This window comes from Miscanthus floridulus, chromosome 14 (assembly GCF_019320115.1).
Source record: "Miscanthus floridulus cultivar M001 chromosome 14, ASM1932011v1, whole genome shotgun sequence".
Lineage (NCBI taxonomy): Eukaryota > Viridiplantae > Streptophyta > Magnoliopsida > Poales > Poaceae > Miscanthus > Miscanthus floridulus.
This window is the reverse complement of record NC_089593.1, coordinates 89,582,798-89,607,045: the sequence shown is the minus strand read 5'-3', so window position 1 is coordinate 89,607,045 and position 24,248 is coordinate 89,582,798. Positions and strand designations below refer to the sequence as shown.

The following is a 24,248-nucleotide window of genomic DNA, read 5'->3' as shown; positions in this document are numbered from 1 at the left end:
TCAGAGCAACGGACTGTCTGACGCTAAAAGTCCTATCTGACGCTAAAGATATTTAGTGACAGGACTTACAGCGTCTGCAGAAGTCTGTCGCTATAACTTTTTAGCGTTAGACTGTCTGTCGCTGTAGCCGCTTTTAGCGTCAGATCGTCCATCGCTAAATTTGGTGTTCTGGTGTAGTGAATTTGAATTTTTGGAAATAGAGCTATAAATGATTTAATTTGGAATTTTTGTGCTCATGAAAACATAGGAAAATAAAAAAATTTATTAATTTAAAATTTATCATAAGGTAGCAACATATTTGTGCATACATGCTGCTGCATATTTATTTTATGGTGATTGGGTTTGATCAAAATTTCAAAAGAATTTGAATCTGGTTTGAATTTGGTTTTGAAAATTAAAAAAAGGAAAACTTTCCTCCTCCCCTTCTGGCCCGTAGGCCAGCCGGCTCAGCTCCCCATCCCCCTCTCCTTCCCCATGGCCTGCTCCCTCTCCCGTGCGGCCCGCTCCAACTTTTCTCTTCCCTCGGGCCAGCGCGCTTGCGTCTCTCTCACCGCCGGCCCGCACGCGCCACAGGCCCAGCTCGTCTCCGCGGCCCAGCTCTCCACCGCTCCTGCCGGCCGCAACCCACTCGCGCAGTCGCCACCCTCCCTTCCTCTCTGGCTGACAGTCGGGCCTCATCCCTGTGTCGCTGACGTGCCGGACCCACACGTCGGTGGCGTCTTCCACCTTGAGTCGACATCAAGTCGGACTCTACCGCCGCCGGAGTCCGCTGCCACCCCTCCTCCATGTCGTTACCGTACGCTCCAAGCTGCTTCGCCCCTTAAATACCGAGCAGCAGGTGCCGTGCCGCCCTCGTCCCAACCCTGGCTCACAGCCGCGCCTCTATTTTAGCACGCAGCGCCGCCGCCGCAACCCTAGCTGCCGCCGAGCCCTGCGTCACCTCGCTCCGTCCCCGTCTGTTCTCTACCATCAAAAATCCCCTAGGTGAGTTCGCCTTCATCCGCTCTCTCCTCCCGTGCAAACCCCGTGGCCAATGATGCCCGGAGTCGTCGGATTGACGAACTTCGGCAAGGTCTCACCATACCCGGCCATGGCGCCGCCGCCTGAAGCCGCCGCCGGCGTCTCTCTCTCACCTCTCTCCTTGATCTAATCCAGGCCGTCCAGATTCGATCCAACGGCTCAGATCGGCCGATACCAATTCGGCCGGTAATTTTACTAAAGAGCCCCTGCAGTTTCGCGTAATAGAACCCGCGGTCCATGGCGCACTTCTAGAATACGTTTTCCTATTCTGAAAGCGTAGTTTCTTTCTAGTAGACTCAAAGTACGTTTTATTATTTTGAAAACATAATTATTTCAGTTAGATCCAAAATACGCTTTCATCTATTTACAATTTTGTCACTAGGCCATAACTTCTCTGTTTTAACTCCGATTTGACCCGTTCAAGTTGCGTTAGATTCGTAATTGCGTAATCTACATTGGGCAGTATGATGCTAGTGCTCAAACTAAAGCCATGATTTTGTAACTTGATTAATGGATTATGCAATAAACACTAAAAGATGCTTTTTAGCAACATGGAACAAGGGGGCTAGAGCATTGAGTTGTTTTTATGGTGCTCTAGATTTCTCTCTCTAATGACTTATCTGTAAGTGATCATCCGAGACTTACAGTACAACTGTGAGGGCTACATGGCTCTGGCTTTAGTCAAGTATGAGGACCTTTTCTAGCTTGTTAGTGGTTACCTTTATAGCGCAAGAGGGGCTCCGATTGGTTTGATCTCGGCCTGCCAAGGGAGTGCACTTTGGTTTCCTTAGTCGCACCTTGAGGGAGGGATCTTACTGGTTGATGGGGAATCCTTAGCGGCCCTAAGTTGTTAGATGAACCTTTGAAAGGCTTCATAGTGAACCCTGCCGACCTTCCTAGGTTGTGGGTTAAGAGGCTAGCTAACTCGGGCGAAAGGGTAAATCACGACTCACAGTGAAAGTGTACAACCTCTGTAGAGTGTAAAACTGGTATATCTGTCATGCTCACGGCCACGAGCGGCCTTAGAACCCTTACGGAATAGATGATCAATAATGGTTAATGATATGAACACTAATGATACTAATGATAAAGATACTCAATAATTATTATTGTTTATGCTATTCATTATTCATGTTTACCTGATCATGTGTTTACATGGGCTTGTGATAAACATATTGCTTAAAATTATGACTCGCTAAAAGCTAATCACAGTTAAACCAGTATCAGCCTTTTGAGCCTCATGAACCCCATGTTATATTTGTTGAGTACGACATGTACTTACGCTTGCTTTACTTTTTAAATCTTTGGAAAAATCCTGAATGGGTACCAGATTGCTAGAGTTTGAAGGAATTAAGCTTGTGATCAACCAGTCAGTTGTCCCTGTGGAATTGAAGTCTTCACCCGAAGATCGGAGTTATCTTTCCGCTGTTTGCTGTCTAAGGTTATATCCTTTATACTAGTGCGTTATATATTGAGCATTGTTGTCAGTACAGAAAGTGACTAACTAGTGAATATTTGTAGTTTTGCTGTACGTTGTGATCGGAGGTGGCCTAGCACTCAATGACATAGGATTTATACTGGTTCAGGCAACGTGCCCTACGTCCAGTTTGGGTCGGTCGGTGACTTTATTCCTGAGCCTAGGTGCTCGAAGTCTGCAGTGGGGTTACAAACGAGAAGGAGAAAGATGGGGGATACCAGAGGCCCGGTCGGCTCCGGTCGGAAGGTCCGAGAGCGACGGGAACTCCGCTATGAGCTAAGTGTTCAAGCGTGTGCTTGAGGTCCGAACCTGGCGGTTCTGTGGTTGTGAGCTATTGGACTAATGAATCTAAAGGAACTGAGCTTGGATGATTTGGTCGTCCTCCTGTTGGAGGGAGTGCATCCCCTTTTATAGATGAAGGGGATGGCTTTACAGGTGAGAGAGAGAGGGTACGGATGCTTTTAAGCCTTGTTGCCCACGCCGACGAGGAGTGGAAAATGGTAGGTGCCCACAACACTATTGATGTCACTGTAGAATGTTAGGTGCACGTGGGAGGTTGCTTTGTCTTCTTCAGGAAGGGTTTGACGTCGGTACCTACAAAATACTGTTTGCCCAGAGGCATGCGAGGAGTCTCACCACGTTTACTGGGTATGGTGAATCCTGACGCCTACAATACTGTAGGGATAAATGTAGGCGCCTACAATACTATTTGTGTCAGGGTGGTTGTAGAACACTGTTCCTACAGGCGTACAGTGTATGGTCCCTGTACCGTGGTTTGACTCACGTGCTGCTTTCTTCGTTCGTCCCTAGTTCCTTCCGAGCGGGCGTCCCCGGTCGGATGGCCCCAGTCGGCTTTGGTTGCGCCGGTCGGAGAAGAGCGGTGAGCAGGGTTGTTACATGCCCCGGTCGGAGAGACGCGGGGTCAGAGTCGGAAGTAGGGCTCGAAGCAGGCCTTCCGATTGGAGAGGTCGTCTAGAGGAGGCTGGAGCCCGAATCGAGCGCTCCGGTCAGATAGGTGGGCCGAAGTAGCTGACGAGCGGGCGTTGCTCTTCTTGGGCCAGGCCTTCCGGTCGGTTGCTGGACCGCCCCCTTGCCCTATTGTTTTTAGACTCTTGGGTCGAGCCTTGGCGTGGAGGTTGGTCCCCAAGGGACCCCGGGTTTATGAACCCGACAGGAGCCCCCGAGCCCCTGGGCGATTCGGGCAGAATCGTCGGGGGATTTTTGTCTTGTCGGCGGGTGCGCGCGAGTGCACTCATGGGTGTAGCCCCCGAGCGGTTCGGGCAGAACCGGCTAGGGGGTTTTTCTGCGTTGTCAGCGGGGGAGATTTTTCTGTTGTTCGACGGGTGCACGCGAGCGCACCCATGGGTGCAGCCCCCGAGCCCCCGGGCGGTTTGGGCAAAACCGTCTGGGGGGTGTTGTCTTTAGCGGGCGTGTGTGCATGTTTTCTAGTCTAAGATGGATTTTTGTCTAACTAAGGCGTCGTTGTGCAGCCGAGATGTTTAGGCGCGGGGATTGGATCGAGACAGAACTTACTGATCCCGGCGTCGGTGCGCACCGTGAATCGGGTGAGAAGGTTAGTTCAGGACAAACCCTGGCGTCAGTGCGCGCCACAGATGGAGATAGCTTGGTTCGGATGCAACAGAGCTCACTGATCTTTGGCATCGATGCGCGCCGTGGGATCGATCGAGGTGGTGTCATGAGCGGACCCAGGCGTCGGTGCGCCGTGGATCGAAAATTAGTTTAGTTAGTGAAGCCGTTACGTGAGTTCAGAGTCACGGTCCCAGGTTTATTGGAGCGCAGTCAGAAGTGAAGCCATTACGTGAGTTCGGAGTCGCGGTCCCAGGTTTATTGGAGCGCAGTCGGAAGTAAAGCCGTTATGCGAGTTTAGAGTCGCGGTCCCAGGTTTATTGGAGCGCAGTTGGAAGTGAAGCCGTTTGAAGCTGAAGCATAGTTAGTTGGTTAAAGATTGAACGAGGCGATGCTCGTGGATCCTGGCGTCGGTGCACGCCGTGGGACCGGGCGAGTCGGAGTCGTGGATCTGGCGAGTTCGAGGTCGCTGTCCTTAGCGTTTGTCTTGAGCCCTCAAGCCCTATTAGGCCTTCGTGGGGGTTGATGTGAGTTGTGTGCGTTACCCCATCCTTGATTCCTCACAACCGGAGGGGCTGAGTTTCATTGCTTGTCCCGATCGCTTGGGCTCGAAGACTAGCTCGGTGAGTTTGCTAACGAGTGTGATCGAGCAGAATCCGGGTCCGTCGTTCGTGACAGGGTTGGCATAGCCCTCTTGTGACATTCCACTACTCCTTTACCTGCAACCCGACAGATGCCTAGGTCATTCCGGAGATCGACCCGGGTGGCCTAACGGCCTCCCCTTCGATGGAGATTCTGTGGGCCTGGCGAGAGGTTCAGGATCGAACGAGAAGGTTGAGATGACCCGGTCTGCCGGACCGGGCTAGGGCCGCATGGTGCTCATCTACGGTTTTCTCCCCTGGCTCTGTTGGTTGCTCATGTCGAATGAGGCAAACCGCCACTTCGTGATGCAACACGAAGCATTGTGATGCATTTCGCTGCATGTGCGATGCTTAGTTCCTAAGCCCCCGGGCGGTTCATGCCCTAACCGTCCGAGGGGTATAGGCGTATGGAATGAAATGTGCGTATGGAGGTATGAAATGATTTATAATGAAATAGAGGGGGTTTTGATAGTGTTTACCTTGACGACTGGAGTGATGGGGTTCAGAGAGCTCTAGTCAGAAATGTCCGACCGGGACCCGTGCTCGTCATTTGAGACAGAGTCAGCATGGCCTGCATGAGGCGTCCCTTTGCTCCTTACCTATCGCTTGGTGTCTGTCCTGGGTAATTCTATCGACTCAGGGGGGTCCGATGGTCTCTCCTGGCGGAGATTTTGTTTTGGTTTTTCCTGGGCTTGGCCTGGGGAAGCGGGGAGCCGTCTACGTGTGGTGGCACTTCGGTTCTTGTGCCTATCGTGCGGTAGTGGTTGATCGTGCGGTAGTGGTGGGCCATGGCCAGGCCATGTCCCGTCTGATCAGGAGCCGTTCTGTTGAGCAGAGCACGTCTCATCAGTCAGGGCGCGTCTTATCTACATTAAATGGAAAAGAGAGAGGTTTTCTCGCTCCGCCGTTCTGCCTTCCCTGATCGGCGCGTCCTTCCCTAACTGATGTTTCCTTTTCCTTAAGTAGGAGAAGCGAGAGGGTTTTCGTCCCGTTCTTTTGCTTGTTCCTCCTCTGCCACCGCCTTCCTTTCTCCTTCTTGCCGTGAGCGTTCCTGAGAGCCGTGGTGGTTTCTAGGAAAGAAAGGAGAGAGAGCGAGGGAGGAGAGGAGAAACTCACCGATCCTTTTGTGATCTAGAGAGAAAAATGTCGGACTGGAGGTCGTCCAACGTGAGGAATTTGGTGCTAGAGGCCTTCGTCAAGAAGGGGTTCTTGCCGTCGCAGGAGGTGGCGCACTGGAGGGTCCCTGGAGGGGAGGAGTTCCCAAAACCTCATCCCGACGAGGTGGTTTCTTTCCTTACCTTCCATGAGAGCAGATTAGGATACCTCGCGTACTGGTTCCTGCGCGGGCTCCTTAACGAGTGGGGTTTGGAGCTGCAGCACCTCAATCCGATGGGGGTGCCGCACATCACTGGTTTCATCATCGTCTACGAGGCTTTCCTCGGGATAGAGCCGCACGTGGATCTCTTTTGGCTTTTCTTCTCCGGGAGAGCTATGACGGACTGGAGTTCGGCCGAGACCGCACTGGTGGGAGGTTTTGCCCTACAGAGGAAGCCGAGTGCGGGAGGCTCATATCCCGCGTACACCCCATGTGACTCCAACCGGGGATGGCACGGGGAGTGGTTTTATATTAGGAATCCGGCGGAGGCGCCGTTTCCCGCGTTCACCGGCGGGAGGCTGGTGAAACAGAAAAGTTAGCCATGGGATTGCGCCCGCACGGAGAGGCACAAGGTGGAGGTCATCGAGGAGGAGCTACGGAAGCTCGTAAGGGGCGGCCTCGATGGGGTGTGGGTTTTCCACACCCTCTTCCGCCGCTGGGTTGCGCAGTTGGCGGAGAGGACGCGGTCGATGTGGATGTACGGTGGCCGGTCGGACCTAGACCGTACGTCGTCGTAGGATCTGCCAGACGACAAGGTCTGGAGTCGACTTGGCCAAGTGCTGTAGCTGAGGCCCGGAGAGACGGTCGTGGGAAAACCCATACCGTTCAATGCCTCGATCGTGCCCACACTGGTATGATCGTATCCTTATTTTGTTCGTGCTTTTTCTCTGCTTTTTTCCCATTTCTTTGATTTTGGTTCATTCGTTCCGTAGGGGCTTGGGAGGTACAAGCCTCGGCCGCACCTTCCTAAGGGCCCGGAGGGCCGGGCCTGGTAGGCTGCCCAGAAGGAGGCGGCGGACGCCCGGAAGAAGAAAAGAAACAAGGAGGTTTCGCGAAAGGAAGAGAAGAAGAAGGACGTCGCCCGGCGCGTGAGGGCCGGGGAACGTAGGAGCGACGTCGAGTTGGAACTCGCATCGGACGATCCTACGAATGTGGATGACATGGTCTTCGCTGATGAGGAGAGTTAGGAGGTCGTTGTGACCTCGGCGGAGCATCATGGCCCTGCGGCGATGTCCGTCGGTGAGGAGCAGGAGGCCGCGTGGCGTGCGGAGGTTCCTGCATCGAGGAAGCATGCGGCGAGTGCAGACGTCGTTGGTGGATGGGCGGCGAAGCGGACGCAGTCACCATGCCCTTCGGTGGTGCCGCCGATCCCGTCGTCGCCTATGGCGGATGCGGCTGAGCAAGACGGGCGGCCCGAGGGGCGGATTGGCGCTCCTGCGGTGATGGGACCGGTGCCAACGGCTGACTCGCAGCCAGAGGAGGCCCTTCTTGCCGTGGGTGCGGTCGAGCAGTCCGGTCGGTCTGAGGGGCAGACTAGCGCCCGAACAACACGTGACTTGCAGTCGGAGGACGCTCCACCCACTGCTCCGGTCAGGGAGTCCCAAGCCGGAGGTCATAGTGACCCGCAGGCCGGGCAGGAGCCGGTCGGGATGACTCTGCCCCCGTCTAAAGTGAGGGGGCGTGGGTCACAGCCTGGGAGTGGTCCTCGTCCCGTAGGTCCATTGTCGTCGGAGCCTGCCTTCAGAGTCGTGCCGCTCACCTCCCGGTATGTTTCCCTTTGTTGACCTTCGGTCCTTTGCTGGCCGAGTCTTTTTGGAGTGTGACTCACCTGTAATTTCCGTCAGCGGCCGGGGGATGCCGGGGTTGAGCATCGCCCCGACCCCCATGCAGGAGACATGGAGGCCCACCCTGCAGCGTGTCGCGGCGAGCGAAGGGGGCAGTAGGGTGGCAGCGGCAAAGCCTTCCCTCCCGGGGGTGGTGCCCCCCGGGGCGGTTGCTGATAAGGCGGTAGCAGCGGCGTCGGTGTTGGTGGTGATCCTGGTGCCATTGGTGGGGGTTACATCGGGGGTAACTCTCGCGGCCCCTCCTCCGCCGGTCGCGGTGGAAGAGACGAGGGAGGGCGAGCTCCCTATCTCGTCGGGTGGAGGGATGCACGGCTTGTCCTTGCCGTCGGAGCTGAAGGCGCCGGAGGGAAGGGCGGCCGGAATAGAATTGGGACACCTAGTGGCGTCTCATGCGAATGAGGTGGTGGAGATCCCGTCTGACGATGAGGCGGATATCGCGATGGGGCCGCCAATGTCGCCGCAGGAGCTGGTGGTGTCACCGCGGGAGCTGGCGGTGGTTCGGTCGGAGGCTGGGCCCTCCGGTGGTTTGCCGGAGGGTGACCTAGAGTGGCCCTGCCCTGAGGACCCATCGAAGGCGTGCTTCGCCCTTCGGGATTCCCGGGAGTGTCAGCTCTGGGATATCTTTGGGTGGCAAGGGCACGTCGCGGTGTCCGAGCTCACCAAGCTGTCCGCAAAGCTCGAGAGCGCCCGGAAGCAGGCTCAGTTCACTCGGCAGTTGGTTGAGGTCAACCTACAGCTCGCCGCGGAGGTGAGTTTCTGGTACTTGTCCTTGCCCTTTGAATCTTTCATCGGTTGTTTTTAGCATGCTTGTTTTCACAGGAAATAAGGAAGATGTCATCCTGCAAGTCTTACTTCCTCCGGACGGAACACGCCCGGATGGCCGAGCTTGAGCGTCGGGTGGAGTCCGCTTGCCGCAAGTCCCAGGTCCGGACGGCCAAGGCGGCCACGGCGCGGGCAAAGGGGCAGCGTGCGGCGGAGCGGGCGACTGCTGCCAAGCAAGGGCTCGAGGCGGCGAAGGTCTGCCAGGAGGAGACTGAGGCGGGGCTGCGAGCGTCCCTGGCGAACACCGAGGCCGCGCTTCAAGAGGCCTTGGCGGCCCTTGAGCCGGAGCGGGCCACCCTGGAGTCGGCACAGAAGGCCCTAGAGGTAGAGCAGAGGGCCCGGTCAGAGGCAGATCAGGAGGTGCTCGTGCTCTAAGGCCAGGTGATGGGGACGGAGGACGCGAGTGCCCGGCTGCGCAAGCAGGTGGCTCGGCAGGCAGAGGATCTCTCCACCCTTGAGGCCTCTCGAATCGGTGCGTACCTTTTTTGTTTTCTCGTGGTGTTGATTTTTCCCTTAGCCTGTTTCTGAGCTTGTCGCCCTTCTTCCAGAGCTGGGTGAAAAGGTGAAGGCGCTGGAGCGAGACCTAGAGGCGACCAAGGCGAGCTTCAGCCAGAATGTCAAGGAGCTAGCCAAGTCCCATGAAGAGCGACGTGCCCTCGAAGGGGATCTTGACCAGATCTGCAACGCTGCCTAGCTCGTCGTCTCGAAAGTCTTCGGGTCGGCGCCAAGTACCGGCGCGCCGTGGTCCAGCTGGCGGAGGTTCCGGATGCGGTCCGGGACCATGTCAGGAGCGGGCTGTTCTACGGAGCGTCGGGGGTGCTGACCTCGGTGGCGATGCACCACCCGAACCTAGACTTCACCGCTATCTGCAGTGGGTATGCTGAAGGTCTGAGCATGGAGGACATCCAATCAATCGGGGAGAGCTTGCTGCCGCATGCGCAGTCGGTGTCAGAGCAAGTTTCCGCCGAGTGGGTGATGGGCGTTCGCCGTGAAGACATGGCCCGAAGCATGTGTGGAGAGGACGCTTCCGAGCCTGCGGGTAGCCTAGAGCCTGGTTTGGGGGGGGAATGTCGCCTCGGCCTTGACCGAGCCAAACGTCGTGCCGCCAGGGAGTGAGCAGCCTGCGCCTTCGTCGGTTGCGCCGCCAGCAGATGCCACCGGGTCGGTTGAATAGCTTGCAGAATATAAGTAGTTAGTAAACGTAAAAAGTTTAAGTTCATGGGGGAGCCCCTGTGTAAAACGTTCGTGTGTGTTTTAATGACTACAATCAGTTTTTGATTTTGTGATGGAGTTGCTCCGTTCGGGGAAGCTTTCCCTTTCATTCCTTAGTTTTCCCTTAGCATAATTTTATTTTTTATTTCTTTCTTTCTTGTACCTACCCGTTTGTCCCATAGGCTACAACCTTGTGAGCCCGGGGCATGGCCCGCGAGGCTCGGCTGCTCGTAACCGTAGGAAAAGGCGGGTGCGATCAGTCGGAATGTTTTAAAGCAAAGCTACGTAAGGCAAATCAAGAGAACGAACTGCCCTTCTGTTCGGGTAGGAAGGAGTTTTCTCCATATGAAAGTAAAAGAGTACTCAAAGTAAAAACAAAATAGAGGGGGTAGTAGAGCCCCCTAGTGGAGCCCCCAAGCGCCCCGAGCCAAAAAGTGTTCGGGTCAGGGTGCTCTTACAGGAGCGTACGCTAAGTAAATAATGGTAAGGCTGAAACTTTAGGGAAAGAAAAAACGACATCTGTTCCAGGGTGCTTGGAGAGAGCGTCATCGTTGTTGTCCTTCAGTCAGTAGGCATCCGATCGGATCACTTCATCCTTCAGTCGTCTGGATCCTTGCCCGCTACGCCTCTTTCTTCGTTTGCTGCCTCTTCGCCTTTTTCTTTCCTTGGCCTGCTAGTCTACCTCATCAGGCACTTGAGGAGCTGGCAGTCCTTGTAGAGATGGTTGACAGGATAGTTGTGGTTGGTGCACAGGCTCTCCATGAGCTCGTGAAAGTGGCCCAGAGGGTCTTGCTGGGGCTGAGTGCCTGCGTAATCCGCCGTGGTGGCCAACGCGGAGTTGGCCGGTCGGCGGTGATCCTTTCTGTTCTTTTTTCCCCTCTGCGTGGAGGGGCCCTCGTCTTGATCCTGGCACTTGGCCTTACCTTTGCCGTGGCCTCCATTGAAGCGCGGTGAGAATGACGCTTGCTGGGGGTGTTGGGCAAAGGTTGGTGGTCCTAGGCCGTCAGTGCTGGGACTCCGGTCGCCGCTGCATGTGCCTTGGTTCGGTCCGAGCCGCGCGTAGATAGGCGGTTGGTGCGGAGCGGTCGTCAGGTTAAGACGAGGTGCCGTTGCGGCCTCGTGTGCTGCGCTCAGTGGCTGTTGCGGTGACAGGGTGTAGTGCCCCATCTGCTGCGTCCCTGTTACCCGGACGGGGAGCGAGGTCGTGAGTCGGCGTCACGATACGGAGCACTCCGCTTGCTGAACGGCGGCCCTCTCCACCAGTGCCCTAGAGGTTTCGGTGGATCGCCTATTCGCGAGGGTCGTTCGGCTCAGATAGGCCGCGCGCTGGACCTGACGGGCACGACCCCGAGCGCCGTTCGCCGGTCTATGCGCACGGGGCGCAGTGTGGTGCGCCAAGCGCGCTGGTGCGGTCGGTGGCTAATGCGACCACTGTCGTCGTAGATCCTCCTCGTGCTCACGTGTGAGCTCGGGGGCCTCCGTATGAGGGCCCGAAGGGGCATGCGTCCGTGAGGACTCCGTTGCCCCTGGCGGCTGTTCCGGAGCATCCGTCATGGCGCACTCCCAGGACGAACGGTGGCTGGGCGCCACATCGCCGATGCTGGAGTGTCACTCCCGACGTTGTCGTTCATGATGTCGAGGAAACAGGTGGGACCGTAGCTCGCCATCCCCATGAACTCAAACGTGAGAGGAGGCGGCGCCATAATCTTTCGGAGCCCCCGAGCGTACGCGTCCACGGGAGACACGAGGTCGTAGGGGAACCGGTCGTACGGTGGCCGCGACGGGGACAACAGCAGCCCTCCGGGTGTGTGGCGGAAGATAGAATGTAGTAAGTAAAGAACGGCATGTATATTACTCACAGTGGGGTTTAAGCAGAGAGTTTGCTCGGAATGAAGCGCAGATGCCGCGCCGTTGAGGTCGCACGTCCCGGAGTCGATGGAGGACGTCTCTCCGATGGGTGCCGGGTCGCGGGTCTCCTTGCGGAGGCGGAGTATGCCGAACCGGTCGACGACGAAGTCCAGGCTTCCGAAGAGGAAGGCCTAGGATGGCTCAAAAACGGGTGGAACCCGCATCCCCGCAGGCGAGAGTGTGGGATACTCCAGCGAGCCGAAGCGAATCGTATCGCCCGAGCCCGCCACGGCGGGGGTGGTAAAAAAATGGGCCATCCGATGACCAAAAAGTGTTGAACGTACAGCGTCTTCCCCACGAACGGCGCCAACTGTCGGTACAGAAAGTGACCAACTAGTGAATATTTGTAGTTTTGTTGTACGTTGTGATCGGAGGTGACCTAGCACTCAATGACACAGGATTTATACTGGTTCAAGCAACGTGCCCTACGTCCAGTTTGGGTCGGTTGGTGACTTTATTCCTGAGCCTAGGTGCTCGAAGTCTGCAGTGGGGTTACAAACGAGAAGGAGAAAGATGGGGGGTACCAGAGGCCCGGTCGGCTCCGGTCGAAAGGGCCGAGAGCGATGGGAACTCCGCTATGAGCTAAGTGTCCAAGCGTGTGCTTGAGGTCTGAACCTGACGGTTCTGTGGTTGTGAGCTATTGGACTAATGAATCTAAAGGAACTGAGCTTGGATGATTCAGTCGTCCTCCTGTTGGAGGGAGTGCATCCCCTTTTATAGATAAAGGGGATGGCTTTACAGGTGAGAGGGAGAGGGTACGGATGCTTTTAAGCCTTGTTGCCCACGCCGACGAGGAGTGGATAATGGTAGGCGTCCACAACACTGTTGATGTCACTGTAGAATGCCAGGTGCACGTGGGAGGTTGCTTTGTCTTCTTCAGGAAGGGTTTGACGTCAGTACCTGCAAAATACTGTTTGCCCAGAGGCATGCGAGGAGTCTCACCACGTTTACCGGGTATGGTGAATCCCGGTGCCTACAATACTGTAGGGATAAATGTCGGCGCCTACAATACTGTTTGTGTCAGGGTGGTTGTGGAACATTGTTCCCACAGACGTACAGGGTATGATCCATGTACCGTGGTTTGACTCGCGTGCTGCTTTCTCCGTTCGTCCCTGGTTCCTTCCGAGCGGGCGTCCCCGGTCGGATAGCCCCAGTCGGCTTTGGTTGCGCCGGTCGGAGAAGAGCGGTGAGCAGGGTTGTTACGTGCCCCGGTCGGAGAGACGCGTGGTCGGAGTCAGAAGTAGAGCTCGGAGCAGGCCTTCCGATTGGAGAGGCCGTCCGGAGGCAGCTGGAGCCCGAGTCGAGCGCTCCGGTCGGATAGGTGGACCGAAGTAGCTAACGAGCGGGCGTTGCTCTTCTTGGGCCAGGCCTTCCGATCGGTTGCTGGACCGCCCCCTTGCCCTGTTGTTTTTAGACTCTCAGGTCGAGCCTTGGCGTGGAGACCGGTCCCCGAGAGACCCCGGGTTTATGAACCTGACAATTGTCTTTTGAGATTACCCTTATTTGTAGCTATATGTGATATTTAACTTCCTTGGTTCACATATGGTGTGAATCTGGTTTTATCCTTAAAACCGGATGCTACACCCCCACCACTGCCAAACTTTCTCATCTTCCCCAACAATAGAGAACAAAATTTCAGAAAGTACATAATAGAGAACAATATAACTGAAGACCGTACAAGTTAACTCATCATGCGTAAATCACGTCATGGATTTATGTTACTAAACAACATAGTGTGAAGGACAGTCTCAGTTGTGATTTCTACACAGTTCCATGGGCATCTCAGCTCCAATGCAACCTTGCTCTGCATCGAGACTGCAAATGTATTATCTAATATCATACAGTACATCTGATCCCGAACAACGGGGCAACATTCAGACTTCAGAACCCCGTTTGTTCAGAAGCAACTTTTATCACCAGACTTTTCTATTTCCTTTTTTGGCGACCACATATTTATCGTTTTTTAGTACAGCCGCCTATGTAGATTATTCGTGCCATGTACACAGTTGTGCAAAGAGAACAAGATAAGAGTTTTTCAGGAAGCCAAAACACGCCACATCTATTTCTATGTTGGGTTGGCTGGCCTCACTTGTTGATGAAAGAGACACCCTTCTGGATACTCTCGACCAGCTCTTTCTTTGCCTTCTCCAGACCAGCTCTGCATGACAGTGATGTGTGAATGTGTTAAGAAAACGAAGTGATGCAGGTCAGTAGAGCTCTAGGATATCAATAACAATTGATACGGCATAATATATAAATGGTATGGAATAATGGCATTCAACGATACACACTCCTATCATCCTGTGTGTTTGATGATTCATCCTCAGCCTAACTCAGTACTAACAGGCTGTGAAGAATAATGTGACCATGTATTTATATGCAAACAAAAAAGTCATACAATTTCACACTAGTTATGTTCCTTCAGGGTTGTTTGTGCAGGAACACGTATGGCTTCATACATGACGCATTCATGATTTCTCCTGTGAACTGTATTCTGGCAAATGAAACATTTGTGACCAATAGGTCATCAGTAATAACTACTACAACCTGGCAGATCCAAATCATGTCGGGTGACATGAGTGGGCAAGATGAACCTGTTGTTCTAGACGAAAAGCAGAACAAACTAAATTTGCTAAGATATACTTCAATAGAAAGCATGTGTGACATGGGTGTTGAATCATGCAGAGCATGCAACTTTCAATTCATAACAAGAACCTGAGTTGCAAGTTCGAGTATGGAATACAGACCTCTCAAACTCATTTAATGGTCCAAGTGGTAGGATCTCCTCAATGCCACATCGCCCTAACCGCACTTTGGATGCAAAGAAAGGCAACTCTGTGACCTTCAACCACAAGACAAGCAAAACAGAATTCACAAATCAATAATTTAGGTCAACAAAAAGGTCAATCAAAGCAGAACCGGAATGATGGTTTTGAACTGTATACAAGAAAGAAAAGAAACCTGAGAAGCTACATAAGAGCACTCTACTATCCCAGCATCACCACGCAATCCTCTCAGGCAAGCATCTGCAAATTTGGCAGCTGCATAGGCCTGCAAAGGTAGTATTAGTGTTAACTGAATCAACATTTGAAACTTACACATTATGGACATTGATGTGCATACAAGATACCAACCATTGAAAGAGTTGCTGATCCTGCTCCAGCTTTAGCCTGAAACATACCAATAATAAGCAAAAAAATGAATTTTTTTATGTAGCAGAGCAATCCAGAGTTCAGAAAAAATAACAAGCACAAGACCTTCACTTAACAAAACATATGTAAATAACAAATACCAAAACCTGGTATCTTATATTGCTACGAAAGTGATAGGAAGGTTTTGTTACACATAAACAGGCACATAGTAATAGACTCTTGTTGTCAGGATCAAGATGGAACAATTACGCAAATATGTGCCTAGTGTGTCTCTTATCTAACATAGTGATTGTCCATGAACTGGCACAAACGTTTTACTAGTGATCTAACTCTTATTCTCAAAATTAAGCATGCCGATTATTTTTCTGCTCAGTTCAGCCAAACAAATGAAATCAGTGTGCTGTAATTGGACGCAGAACTGAAGCAACATACATAGCAGAGAAACTGTAAAAGGGATTTGTGGAACTGACTTTTCTTCCCTCATCGTGCATAAGAGATGCAGCATAGGACTTAGGAGTATTAGTAGACTGTAAGGAAAAGTATACCTCGACTACTTCTGTCCCACCATTCTGTATGCGAGAAGTGAGGTATTTAACCTCTTCTGAGGTGAATGAGCAGGAAGGATTCACCTATTAAAAAAGACAGAGCATAAAAAATAAATGAAGTGTCACTGATTTTCTATTATTTCCATCATACAAAGTGTACATGGTTCAGAATTTCGTAGAAATTGAAGTTTGAAAATACTCCTGACCTGCGAAAGGAGTGGTAGTATCGTAAGTCCTGCATGCCCACCGATAACTGGAACATTTACCTCTCTGGGGTCAAGTCCAAGAACCTCTCCCTGTAAACAGAAAATGAATGAATTTTGAGCCCATGAAGAAATAAAATATTGTATAACGTATCATGGCAAACCCTATCGATATACATACCACAAAAGTATTTGCTCTCACTACATCAAGAGTGGTCACACCCAAAAGACGCTTAGGGTCATAAGTTCCAGCTTTCTTGAAAACTTCAGCAGCAATTGGAACGGTAGAGTTGACAGGATTACTGATCACATTCACAATTGCATTGGGGCAGCATTTTGCAATTCCTTCACACAGGGTACGGACTATTCCAGCATTTATGTTGAACAAATCATCCCTTGTCATCCCAGGTTTCCGAGGGACACCAGCAGGAATTATGACAAGATCCATTCCAGTCAGAGCATTTTCCAACTGTGGCTGGCCCAAGAAGCCACGCACCTGTAGAATTTGGAGGTTAGCATAATTACACCAAAAGATAAAAAATAGACATAATGGTGAACAAGATGAATAATTTTATGTTTGTATGACACAGAACAGGGTGGTCAAGGGTATCCAGGGGGCCGGCTGGCAGTGCCGTTTGCTAAACCCAGCAGGAAGAAGGGAACTGGTGCGATCAGTCCTAAGCGCTATCCCAATATATAAGCTAGCTGACGTCGATCAAGGCACCAAAACAACTACTCGAAGACTTGGATAAGGTACGAAGGCGCTTCCTTTGGGTGGGGGATGCCGAGATCACAGGGGGAAAGTGCAAAGTCGGCTGGCCTTTGGTAACCAGACCGGTGCAATTCGGAGGCCTCGGCATACTTGGACCTTGAAAGGTTTAGTAGAGCTTTACGATTGCGATGGCTATGGATAGCATGGAGCAACACACAGAGACCATGGGTGGGAATGAAGCTCCCAGTTGATGAGACGGACATCGCCCTCTTTACTGCAGCCACATGAGTGACAGTCCACGATGGAAGGAAAGCCTTCTTCTCGTTCTCTAGCTGGATTGATGTGCGGTCACCCGCATCCCTCTTCCCGCTGATTTGCCGACATAGCAGACAGAAGAACAGATCGGTGCGAGAAGCAGTGCTCAGTGGTAAGTGGATCAGCGACATTGCACACAACCTGAGTGCAGGGATCCTAAAGGATTTTTTCGAATTGTGGCAACTCATTCATTCGCTACACCTGGAGTTTCCAAACGAACACGAGGACCAGATCATCTGGACACTGGAAAGCTCCGGGGAATATTCTGCAAACTCGGCATACGCAATCCAGTTCAGTGGACAAGTCATCTCCAACTTTCCAAAACTTATCTGGAAGGCTTGGGCCACACCACGTTGCAAATTCTTCCTGTGGCTGCTCCTACAGGACCGAGTGTGGACAGCAGCCAGGCTACAGCCAAGGGGATGGAAGAATAATTACTTCTGCGCGCTATGTGAAAGGAGCCTGGAGACCGCCATTCACCTTTTCATAGAATGTCCTTATGCAAACAGAGTATGATGCCTCGTTGCAACGTGGAGCAGCTGCGCAAAACCTTCAGCCTTCCTCCTGGACCGAGCAGAGCGACATGGAGGAGTGGTTCATGGAGATGACTGCCGTGGGCACCAATGCGGCACACTCATTAGCCATCCTGACCCTATGGCACATATGGAAGGAGAGAAACGCTAGAGTTTTCAATGGTAACAGGAGCGCAGTACAGGCTGTGTTCACAAGGATTAAGGATGAGTGTTCAGATTGGGTTTCAGCGGGGGGAGGGGTACTTAGTTACCTAAGGATTGCTCCAAATTCTATGAGTAATTAGCATAGATGAATACGGGTATCTCATACGGCGGTCTGCTGTATGAGATAGCGCCTCTCGCGCATGTAAGATTGCAACTCCATATCTTGCTTATTAATATAACGCCGGGCAACCGGATCTTTAAAAAAAAAAAGGGTATCCAGGGAGCTCACATAATCGGAAGCCAACAAAAATCAAACTCTTATATAGGAAAACTGAAAGTAACCAAGTAGGCCAAAGTTGTTTTTGTTTTGAGCTTTGTCCACAATTATCAGTGAGTGGTCAGACATTAAAAAAGAATTCTTCAATGGTTATCTGAAGAAATCTGGGTAAAAAATTTGTAACTGTATTTCAGAGGGGAACTCCTATTTTTTTTTCCCAAGCATTCCAGTGACAAAATTTAGTACTTCAGAATGAGCCTTTAAGTACAGTAGGCAGTAGCTAAGACACGTTTGCAGATGCAAGTTGCAGCACTTTATGTCCTCTAGATATGACCTAAGAGTCCAGATGGGAACCAAGTGCAGTAGAGGTCTACTATCCACTAGCTGCAACAGTAATCTATAGTTCAATTCTTCAGAATCAACATTCGAAAATACCATGAAGTGATTTCAGATGAAGTTGAGCATACCACAGCACCAGTGTTCATGTGGCTGATGTCAGCTGTGACACCAGGTGCGTTGACGACATCATATAGATGGAGCACCGAAACAAGAGGGTTAATCTTCATCAATAGCGCGAGTGGCTGCCCGATCCCACCTGCCGCACCCAAGATCGTGACTTTGAAGCCTGGCGCCGCACCTTTTGCACGGCAATTGGATCCCCTCAGGAGGGGAACATCCTCCACCTTCAAAACAAAGCAACAGGAGAAATATTAGCAGATATGAAAAGTATTTTATTCTGAAGAAGGTAGAAAACTTTTAGCTAGCATATGTCAGATGTGATCATCAGTGTAGTGTGACTATTTTATTCTGAAGAAATGTAGAAACTTGTAGCTAGCATGTCAGATATGATCATCAGTGACTAATTTGAACAAAATTCTAAAATCCCTAGACAGGTCGTTGGCAATCAATATAAAAGGTTCCAAAAAGGATGAGGAGGAAGCTTTGTGTTCGTCACCGGATTCAGGTGGTGTTCTGTTAAAACCATGTCACATGTGGTTTACAAGGTAGCCATCGTCATTCAACTATCAGAAAGTAAGAATAAATCCTATAATTGTTAGGTACTCCTTGCTGAGAGACTCAAACGGATTCCACTATTTTTCAGAATTGCACACATTTGGGCGCACGAACTACTTTCCAGCTGGAATTCAGTAATGCGGGAGCAATGCTACCACCCTGCACAATGCAGTGAATATATGTGCTGTTCGGTCAACATTTAGCAGTAGATACATTGAGGAACAAGAATTGAATTTGAATCAGTACCCTGAGCAGCAAATTTACTACCATTGTACTCTCCAAAAAAAAAAAAATTCAGCTTTGGCATAGACAAAAACAGAGTGGCGGTTGGTACTGGTAGGCATCACAACCAGATCGACGATCCAAGACTGGTGGCACTGGAAGTCAAAATGTTAATACGGCTCCCATCCCATCCGGACCGAAGGAGCCGCCTTTGATGCCAAGGTCCCAGCTTTGGGGGAGCCGGCGCTGCGGGGGAGGACCCCCTTGACCTTTGGGGCTCGAATTCACAGCGGCAGCTGGACAATTAAGATGTTCGAGTCGAGAGACGGGAGGGCGGCCGGCGGCGAAGCGAATCCAAGCAAACCGCCGGCGCCCACCAGACGAGCCGGAAAGGGGGGGGGGGGGGTGGGGGGGGGGGGGGGGGGGGGGGGGGGGGGGGGGGTGTTGCGGGGGGAGAGCGCTTGCTGACCTCAGGTTGAGAGGCGGGGTGCGGGCGCAGGTGCGAGGCGAGCGTGGCCATCCGCCTGGCCGCCGCCGCGTCGGGCCCTTGCTGCTGCTGCTGATCCATGGTTGCCTCCGGCTGTGCCCTGGCGTTGCAGAGACAAGAGTTGGAGGCTTCTTGGACTTGGAGTTGGAGGAAGCAGAGCAGGACAGGGAGGTAGGTCGTAGGTGTCGTTGCTTGATACTCTGCTAGTTCGGCGACATGGGGACGGACGATGCGTGCACGTTTCCAAGGGAAAGGATAGACCGTTGTGATGGGGGCATGGGCAGGAATGCGGCCGGGCACGGTGTGCGAACCCAGAGGTGCCGTGGATCACGACGATGAGGATGAAGATGGGGAGTTACACGTGTGTTATTATAAAAGTTAACGGTGTCAAGCGGACGTGAAAAATTCAAAATACCTTCAGCTCTAAATATATAATTAATTTTTTTTGGACATCTTAATGATCTTAAATAAAAAAACTCAAAACTAGAAAGTTATAGATCTCGACAATATCTACAATTTTTATATAAAAATTATCTTCATTTGATTCTGTAAAAAAAAATATGATTTGATATTATTAATGTCTTAGAAAAATCATTTTTTTTACAGAATCAAATGAAGATAGTTTTTATAAAAATATTGTAGATCTCGACGAGATCTATAAATTTCTAGTTTTGAGTTTTTTCATTTGAGATCTTTAAGATGCTAAAAAATTAATTACATATTTAGACCTGAGGGTATTTTTGACTTTTTACATCCGCAGTTTGACACCGTTAGAGTCAAATCTGACAGAAGTGGCGTGGATGACAAAAGAGTTTAGAGCAGTAGCACATGTAAGAACTCAACTTTTTTAATGACTTGTGGGTAATTACCAATTTTTATAATGGCACACAGGTAAAAGCCTCCTCTTTTTTCATGCTTTTTTCGGGTGGACTAGAGAGAAAATACTAATAAGTGAATGAATTGGTGATGAATCATCGCGCGCACTTCTCTTTTTTGTCATTTTAAAAAATATATATGTTTGGTTATTTATTAATTGATCACCGTATCATTATATCATCATTAAAATTAACAAATAGAGTCATTCCACTAAAAATCATAGAGTCTGTCTCATGATAAAATAGTTTCATCTAAGATTCTGTTGCGGATTCAAGATTTAACCTCAGAGTATGTTGTCCAAAAATTTTCGTACAATTCAGTAACAGTTGTAAAATTTGAACATAATTTGGCACGCACAATAACTCAATAAGTCTTAAAATTAAAGATAGGGGCTATTGCGTTTCTACCCTTACTTTGAACCCCAATTGTGATTTTACCCTCGTTTTTCGCCATGTTGCATTTTTACCCTCGCTTTGTAAAAACGAACACTCAGTCTACCCCTACTCTGTTAACATCAGCTAACGGGGTTAAATGGGCTTGCCAAGGACAACTTTGCCCTTGCAAAAATACCCTTACTTTTCTGAGTTTATTGTGATTTTACCCCTGTTTTCTTAAAAAAATGGCAGCATCATTGTACAACTTGTTACATATAATTGCACATAACAGACAAATATATATGGGGTCCAATATATATAATATCACATCACAAGTATGTGTAGCAAAAGCGCAGCAACCATCATCCAACATAAACATCCATCATCCAGCAATCCATCATCAACATACAAGTCCAACAAAAGCAGTAGCTAATAGTGAGATATTACATGTTCATTGTCATAATCACACAATTCCTAACAATGCAGCCAACCTCCCTCCTCTTCCTCTTCCTCTTCCTCTTCCTTGTGTTCTAGCCACTTCTGCTCCTTTAGTTCCAGGTGCTTCACTTACACTTGCAGCACTTGCACTTCCTCTTCCTCTTCCTCTACCCCTTCCTCTTCCCCTTCCCCTTCCCCTTCCACTTGCACTTCCACTTGCATTTGCACTTCACATGAATGGAGAAAAATGGTTCAGTAAACAAGTTGACTGAATAATCTAGAGTAAAGGAAAAAAATCAGCATGACTCACATTGATGCTTGTGAAGATGACTCATTCTGAGAAGATGAGCGGTTCCTCTTTTGACTAGCAGTTGCAACAGCTGCTGCTAGCTGACCCCTACCCCTTCCAGTCAAGTGTGTGGCATCCATGGCAATGTAAGGCCTACATCCTTGCAAGAACCCATCAATGCATCAGGATTAAACTCAGGATCAGAGCAATCATCACAAGAATCAGAAGATGCAGCCAAGTCACTATGCATGTCAACAACTTGAGTTATATACTCAGGATCAAAGCAATCATCACAAGAATCAGAAGATGCAGCCAAGTCACTATGCATGTCAACAACTTGAGTTATATACTCAGGATCAGAGCAATCATCACAAGATGCAGCCAAGTCATTTATTTGGGCATTAATGTGCACCAATCCCTTGTCTTTATTGAGATCAAACCACTCAAGCAACTGCTCATCAGTTTTAATCTCAATACCCTCGAATGGACGCCATAGAGTTATATACTATTTTGAACCCCACAGGTAATGCTCAGCTATGAAATTAACTAGTTGCAGAACATTGAAGCTATGCATGTCAACAACTTGAGTAGGCAAGATTCTACCCTGTCGCCATGTTTTTGGTCCCCCATCAGGCAAACTAAAAAATGACAGAACCCTAACTACTAGATTCAAATTCATGTGATTTTGCCTACAAATCAGAGCAATTGAAACCAAATTAGCGCAATTGCCTGAAGAACGAGATTAATTCGATCCACAATTGGCCAATACACATTCACAGAGGAGGAAAATTTGTACCTAGACACCAACCCGTGGGTCTGGACACGCCATCCTCTGGCTCCATGGCCGCCGGCCGACTTGCAGCGCCCTTGCCGAGCGCCCCTGCCGTGCTGCGCAGCCAAACCCTAGGCGGCTGCCCAGGGAAACCCTAGGCAACGCCCAGGCCAGCCGGCCCAGCCGTGCGTCGCCCAGCCGCCCCTCCGCGTCGCACGGCTGCCCCGCCGGCCGCGCCGCCCAGACGCCCCTCCTGGCCACTCCTCCGTCGCCCAGTAGTCGCACGGCCGCCCTGCCGCCCGCGCTGCCCGAGCGCGCGAGCCGCGCCGCCCAGCACTCGCCTGGCCGCGCTGCGAGGGGCCCCTCCACGCCGCCCAGCCGCGGCACCGGCCGCGCTGACCAGCCGCCGGAGCCGCGTCGTTCAGCCGCCGGAGCCGCGCCTGCCGACCGCCCGAGCGCTGCGCCCGCGATAGAAGGCCAAGACCGCATCGGGATGGATAGGAGAGTCACGGGTGAGTGGAAGGTTATTTTTGTCCTAGATACTTCTAAGCCTGTCTTTTCCTTTTTTTAATTTTTTTTACATAAACATCTAACAGAGTTATAAAAGAGGGTAGACTGAGTGTTCGTTTTTACAAAGCGAGGGTAAAAATGCAACATGGCGAAAAGCGAGGGTAAAATCACAATTGGGGTTCAAAGTAAGGGTAGAAACGCAATAGCCCCTTAAAGATAAGTTGAAAACATACACAATTGCAATATGAATAGATCAAACACCATATTGATAGTTCAAAATATAGTCATAAAAGAGAGTAAGAAACTTACAATGCCAATTACATTACTTTTTCAGCCGACACTTTCTAAGGGACATTAATGTCTCGATTATATTATCTTTATCCACTTCAAAGAAAAATATCTCGTTGAATGAACATGACTAGACAATCATCTAAAAGGCTATCACCTATTTTATTCCTTAACTTTGTTTTTACTAAAACTAGACAATACCCCATGCGTTGCTGCGAAATCTTGTAGCGTTATATAGAAATAAAACTTATGGAGGGAGCATATGTAGAGAAAAAATGCCCCATAGTTTAATAATTTTGGCTTCATCATAATTAAATTGAAATCTTAAACTTGATAGGCGATCACCCATCTTCAATGACAGAGAAAGCTTGTCAAAACACCTATATCAATCAAAAGGTATCTCTTTGATAAAGAAATGTACATAGAGAGAAGAGGAAACCATCCAAATACTCACGTGGAAGCTGTAGATAGCAATCCATTATTTGAATAAATAATGATGTAAATACAAACAATTCTTTCCTTTAAAAAAAGGACGCGAGGGAAAAAAAAAGTGGTGTACAAAAGTGAGCATTGCTTGGGTTGTCACCTAGAGCTTATCAGGTAATACATGACTACATGGAGAACACACGTTGGAGAACACAATGTCAGTTGGATTAGGAAAATCATCCACCTGATGATAGGAACGGATAGAATAAGAGGTAATAACTTCTTTCAATCAATTATCGGTAGAAACTTATGAACTTTTCCAAATTTTAGCTCCGTGCCCCTCACGGACTCACCGTGGCATTTTGATCTCCTTCAATAATAATAACCTCAAGATTAGACCTGGGGGAGGAGGAAGAAAGAGTAGACATCGAGGTCATCTCTGCTCAGCTGCTTGTCGTTCCGAAAGCATACCAGGGATGGAGCATTGCTGTTCTCACGTCTCAGTGTTCAGACTTCGGAGATAGAGGATTCGAATCAGACCGTACTGGAATTGGGCTACTGCCTGCTCGTGGGCTTAAATAATTAGGTACATATCTACAGTGGGGGCATTTCATTTATCTTTTCCTTCTTGCCTACTGATGCCGTCCGCCTACGGTCCTACCCTGTTGGCCCCGTTCGGTTATGCCGGAACGGGCCGTTCCTGGGGCACAACATTTCCTGGCTAGTACAAATTTGAGTACGAATTGTGCGGCTGGGAATCGTTCTGATATAACCGAACAAAGCCTTAAGGCCCTCTCGTTTCACACGGAATGGCTACCAGAAAAATTCCGGTCGGGATTGATAGTTAATTTATATAAGCTTTTATTAATTGGAATGATTCCCGACAACATTCATCTCTAACCGAATGGGCCCTTAGTGAGGTCGAATCCTCATCCACTTGGTGAGCTCGTTCCTACATTTGCTTAGTGATTTTTTTGGTACAATTCACTTGGTTCCATGTGTAT

The 24,248-nt window shown here is 50.3% G+C and overlaps 2 protein-coding genes across 2 annotated transcripts; one reads left to right on the top strand and one right to left on the bottom strand.

Moving 5' to 3' along the window:
• The first annotated feature begins 7,110 nt into the window (after positions 1-7,110).
• On the top strand, positions 7,111-9,241 carry LOC136503955 (uncharacterized). Its single transcript, XM_066498867.1, has 4 exons — positions 7,111-7,646; positions 7,726-8,473; positions 8,545-8,871; positions 9,065-9,241. The coding sequence occupies exons 1-4, from the start codon at positions 7,111-7,113 to the stop codon at positions 9,239-9,241; spliced, it is 1,788 nt and encodes a 595-aa protein (XP_066354964.1).
• A 4,107-nt stretch (positions 9,242-13,348) lies between these two features.
• LOC136502770 (malate dehydrogenase, glyoxysomal) lies at positions 13,349-19,539 on the bottom strand. Its single transcript, XM_066498022.1, has 9 exons — positions 19,254-19,539; positions 18,016-18,231; positions 15,749-16,063; positions 15,571-15,660; positions 15,365-15,448; positions 14,802-14,837; positions 14,629-14,718; positions 14,415-14,509; positions 13,349-13,825 (listed from the first exon to the last, which is right to left on the bottom strand). The coding sequence occupies exons 1-9, from the start codon at positions 19,350-19,352 to the stop codon at positions 13,753-13,755; spliced, it is 1,098 nt and encodes a 365-aa protein (XP_066354119.1). The 5' UTR covers positions 19,353-19,539; the 3' UTR covers positions 13,349-13,752.
• Positions 19,540-24,248: the final 4,709 nt, after the last annotated feature.

Excerpts from the sequence above, each read along its gene's own strand:
- LOC136503955 (XM_066498867.1), top strand. The coding sequence starts at position 7,111 with ATGTCCGTCGGTGAGGAGCAGGAGGCCGCGTGGCGTGCGGAGGTTCCT. Across the intron at positions 7,647-7,725 it reads GTCGTGCCGCTCACCTCCCG|CGGCCGGGGGATGCCGGGGT; the intron begins GTATGTTTCCCT and ends AATTTCCGTCAG. Across the intron at positions 8,872-9,064 it reads CGGCACAGAAGGCCCTAGAG|CCTGTTTCTGAGCTTGTCGC; the intron begins GTAGAGCAGAGG and ends TTTTTCCCTTAG.
- LOC136502770 (XM_066498022.1), bottom strand. The coding sequence starts at position 19,352 with ATGGATCAGCAGCAGCAGCAAGGGCCCGACGCGGCGGCGGCCAGGCGG. Across the intron at positions 14,510-14,628 it reads GCTCTTATGTAGCTTCTCAG|GTCACAGAGTTGCCTTTCTT; the intron begins GTTTCTTTTCTT and ends TTGTGGTTGAAG. Across the intron at positions 13,826-14,414 it reads CCATTAAATGAGTTTGAGAG|AGCTGGTCTGGAGAAGGCAA; the intron begins GTCTGTATTCCA and ends ACTGTCATGCAG.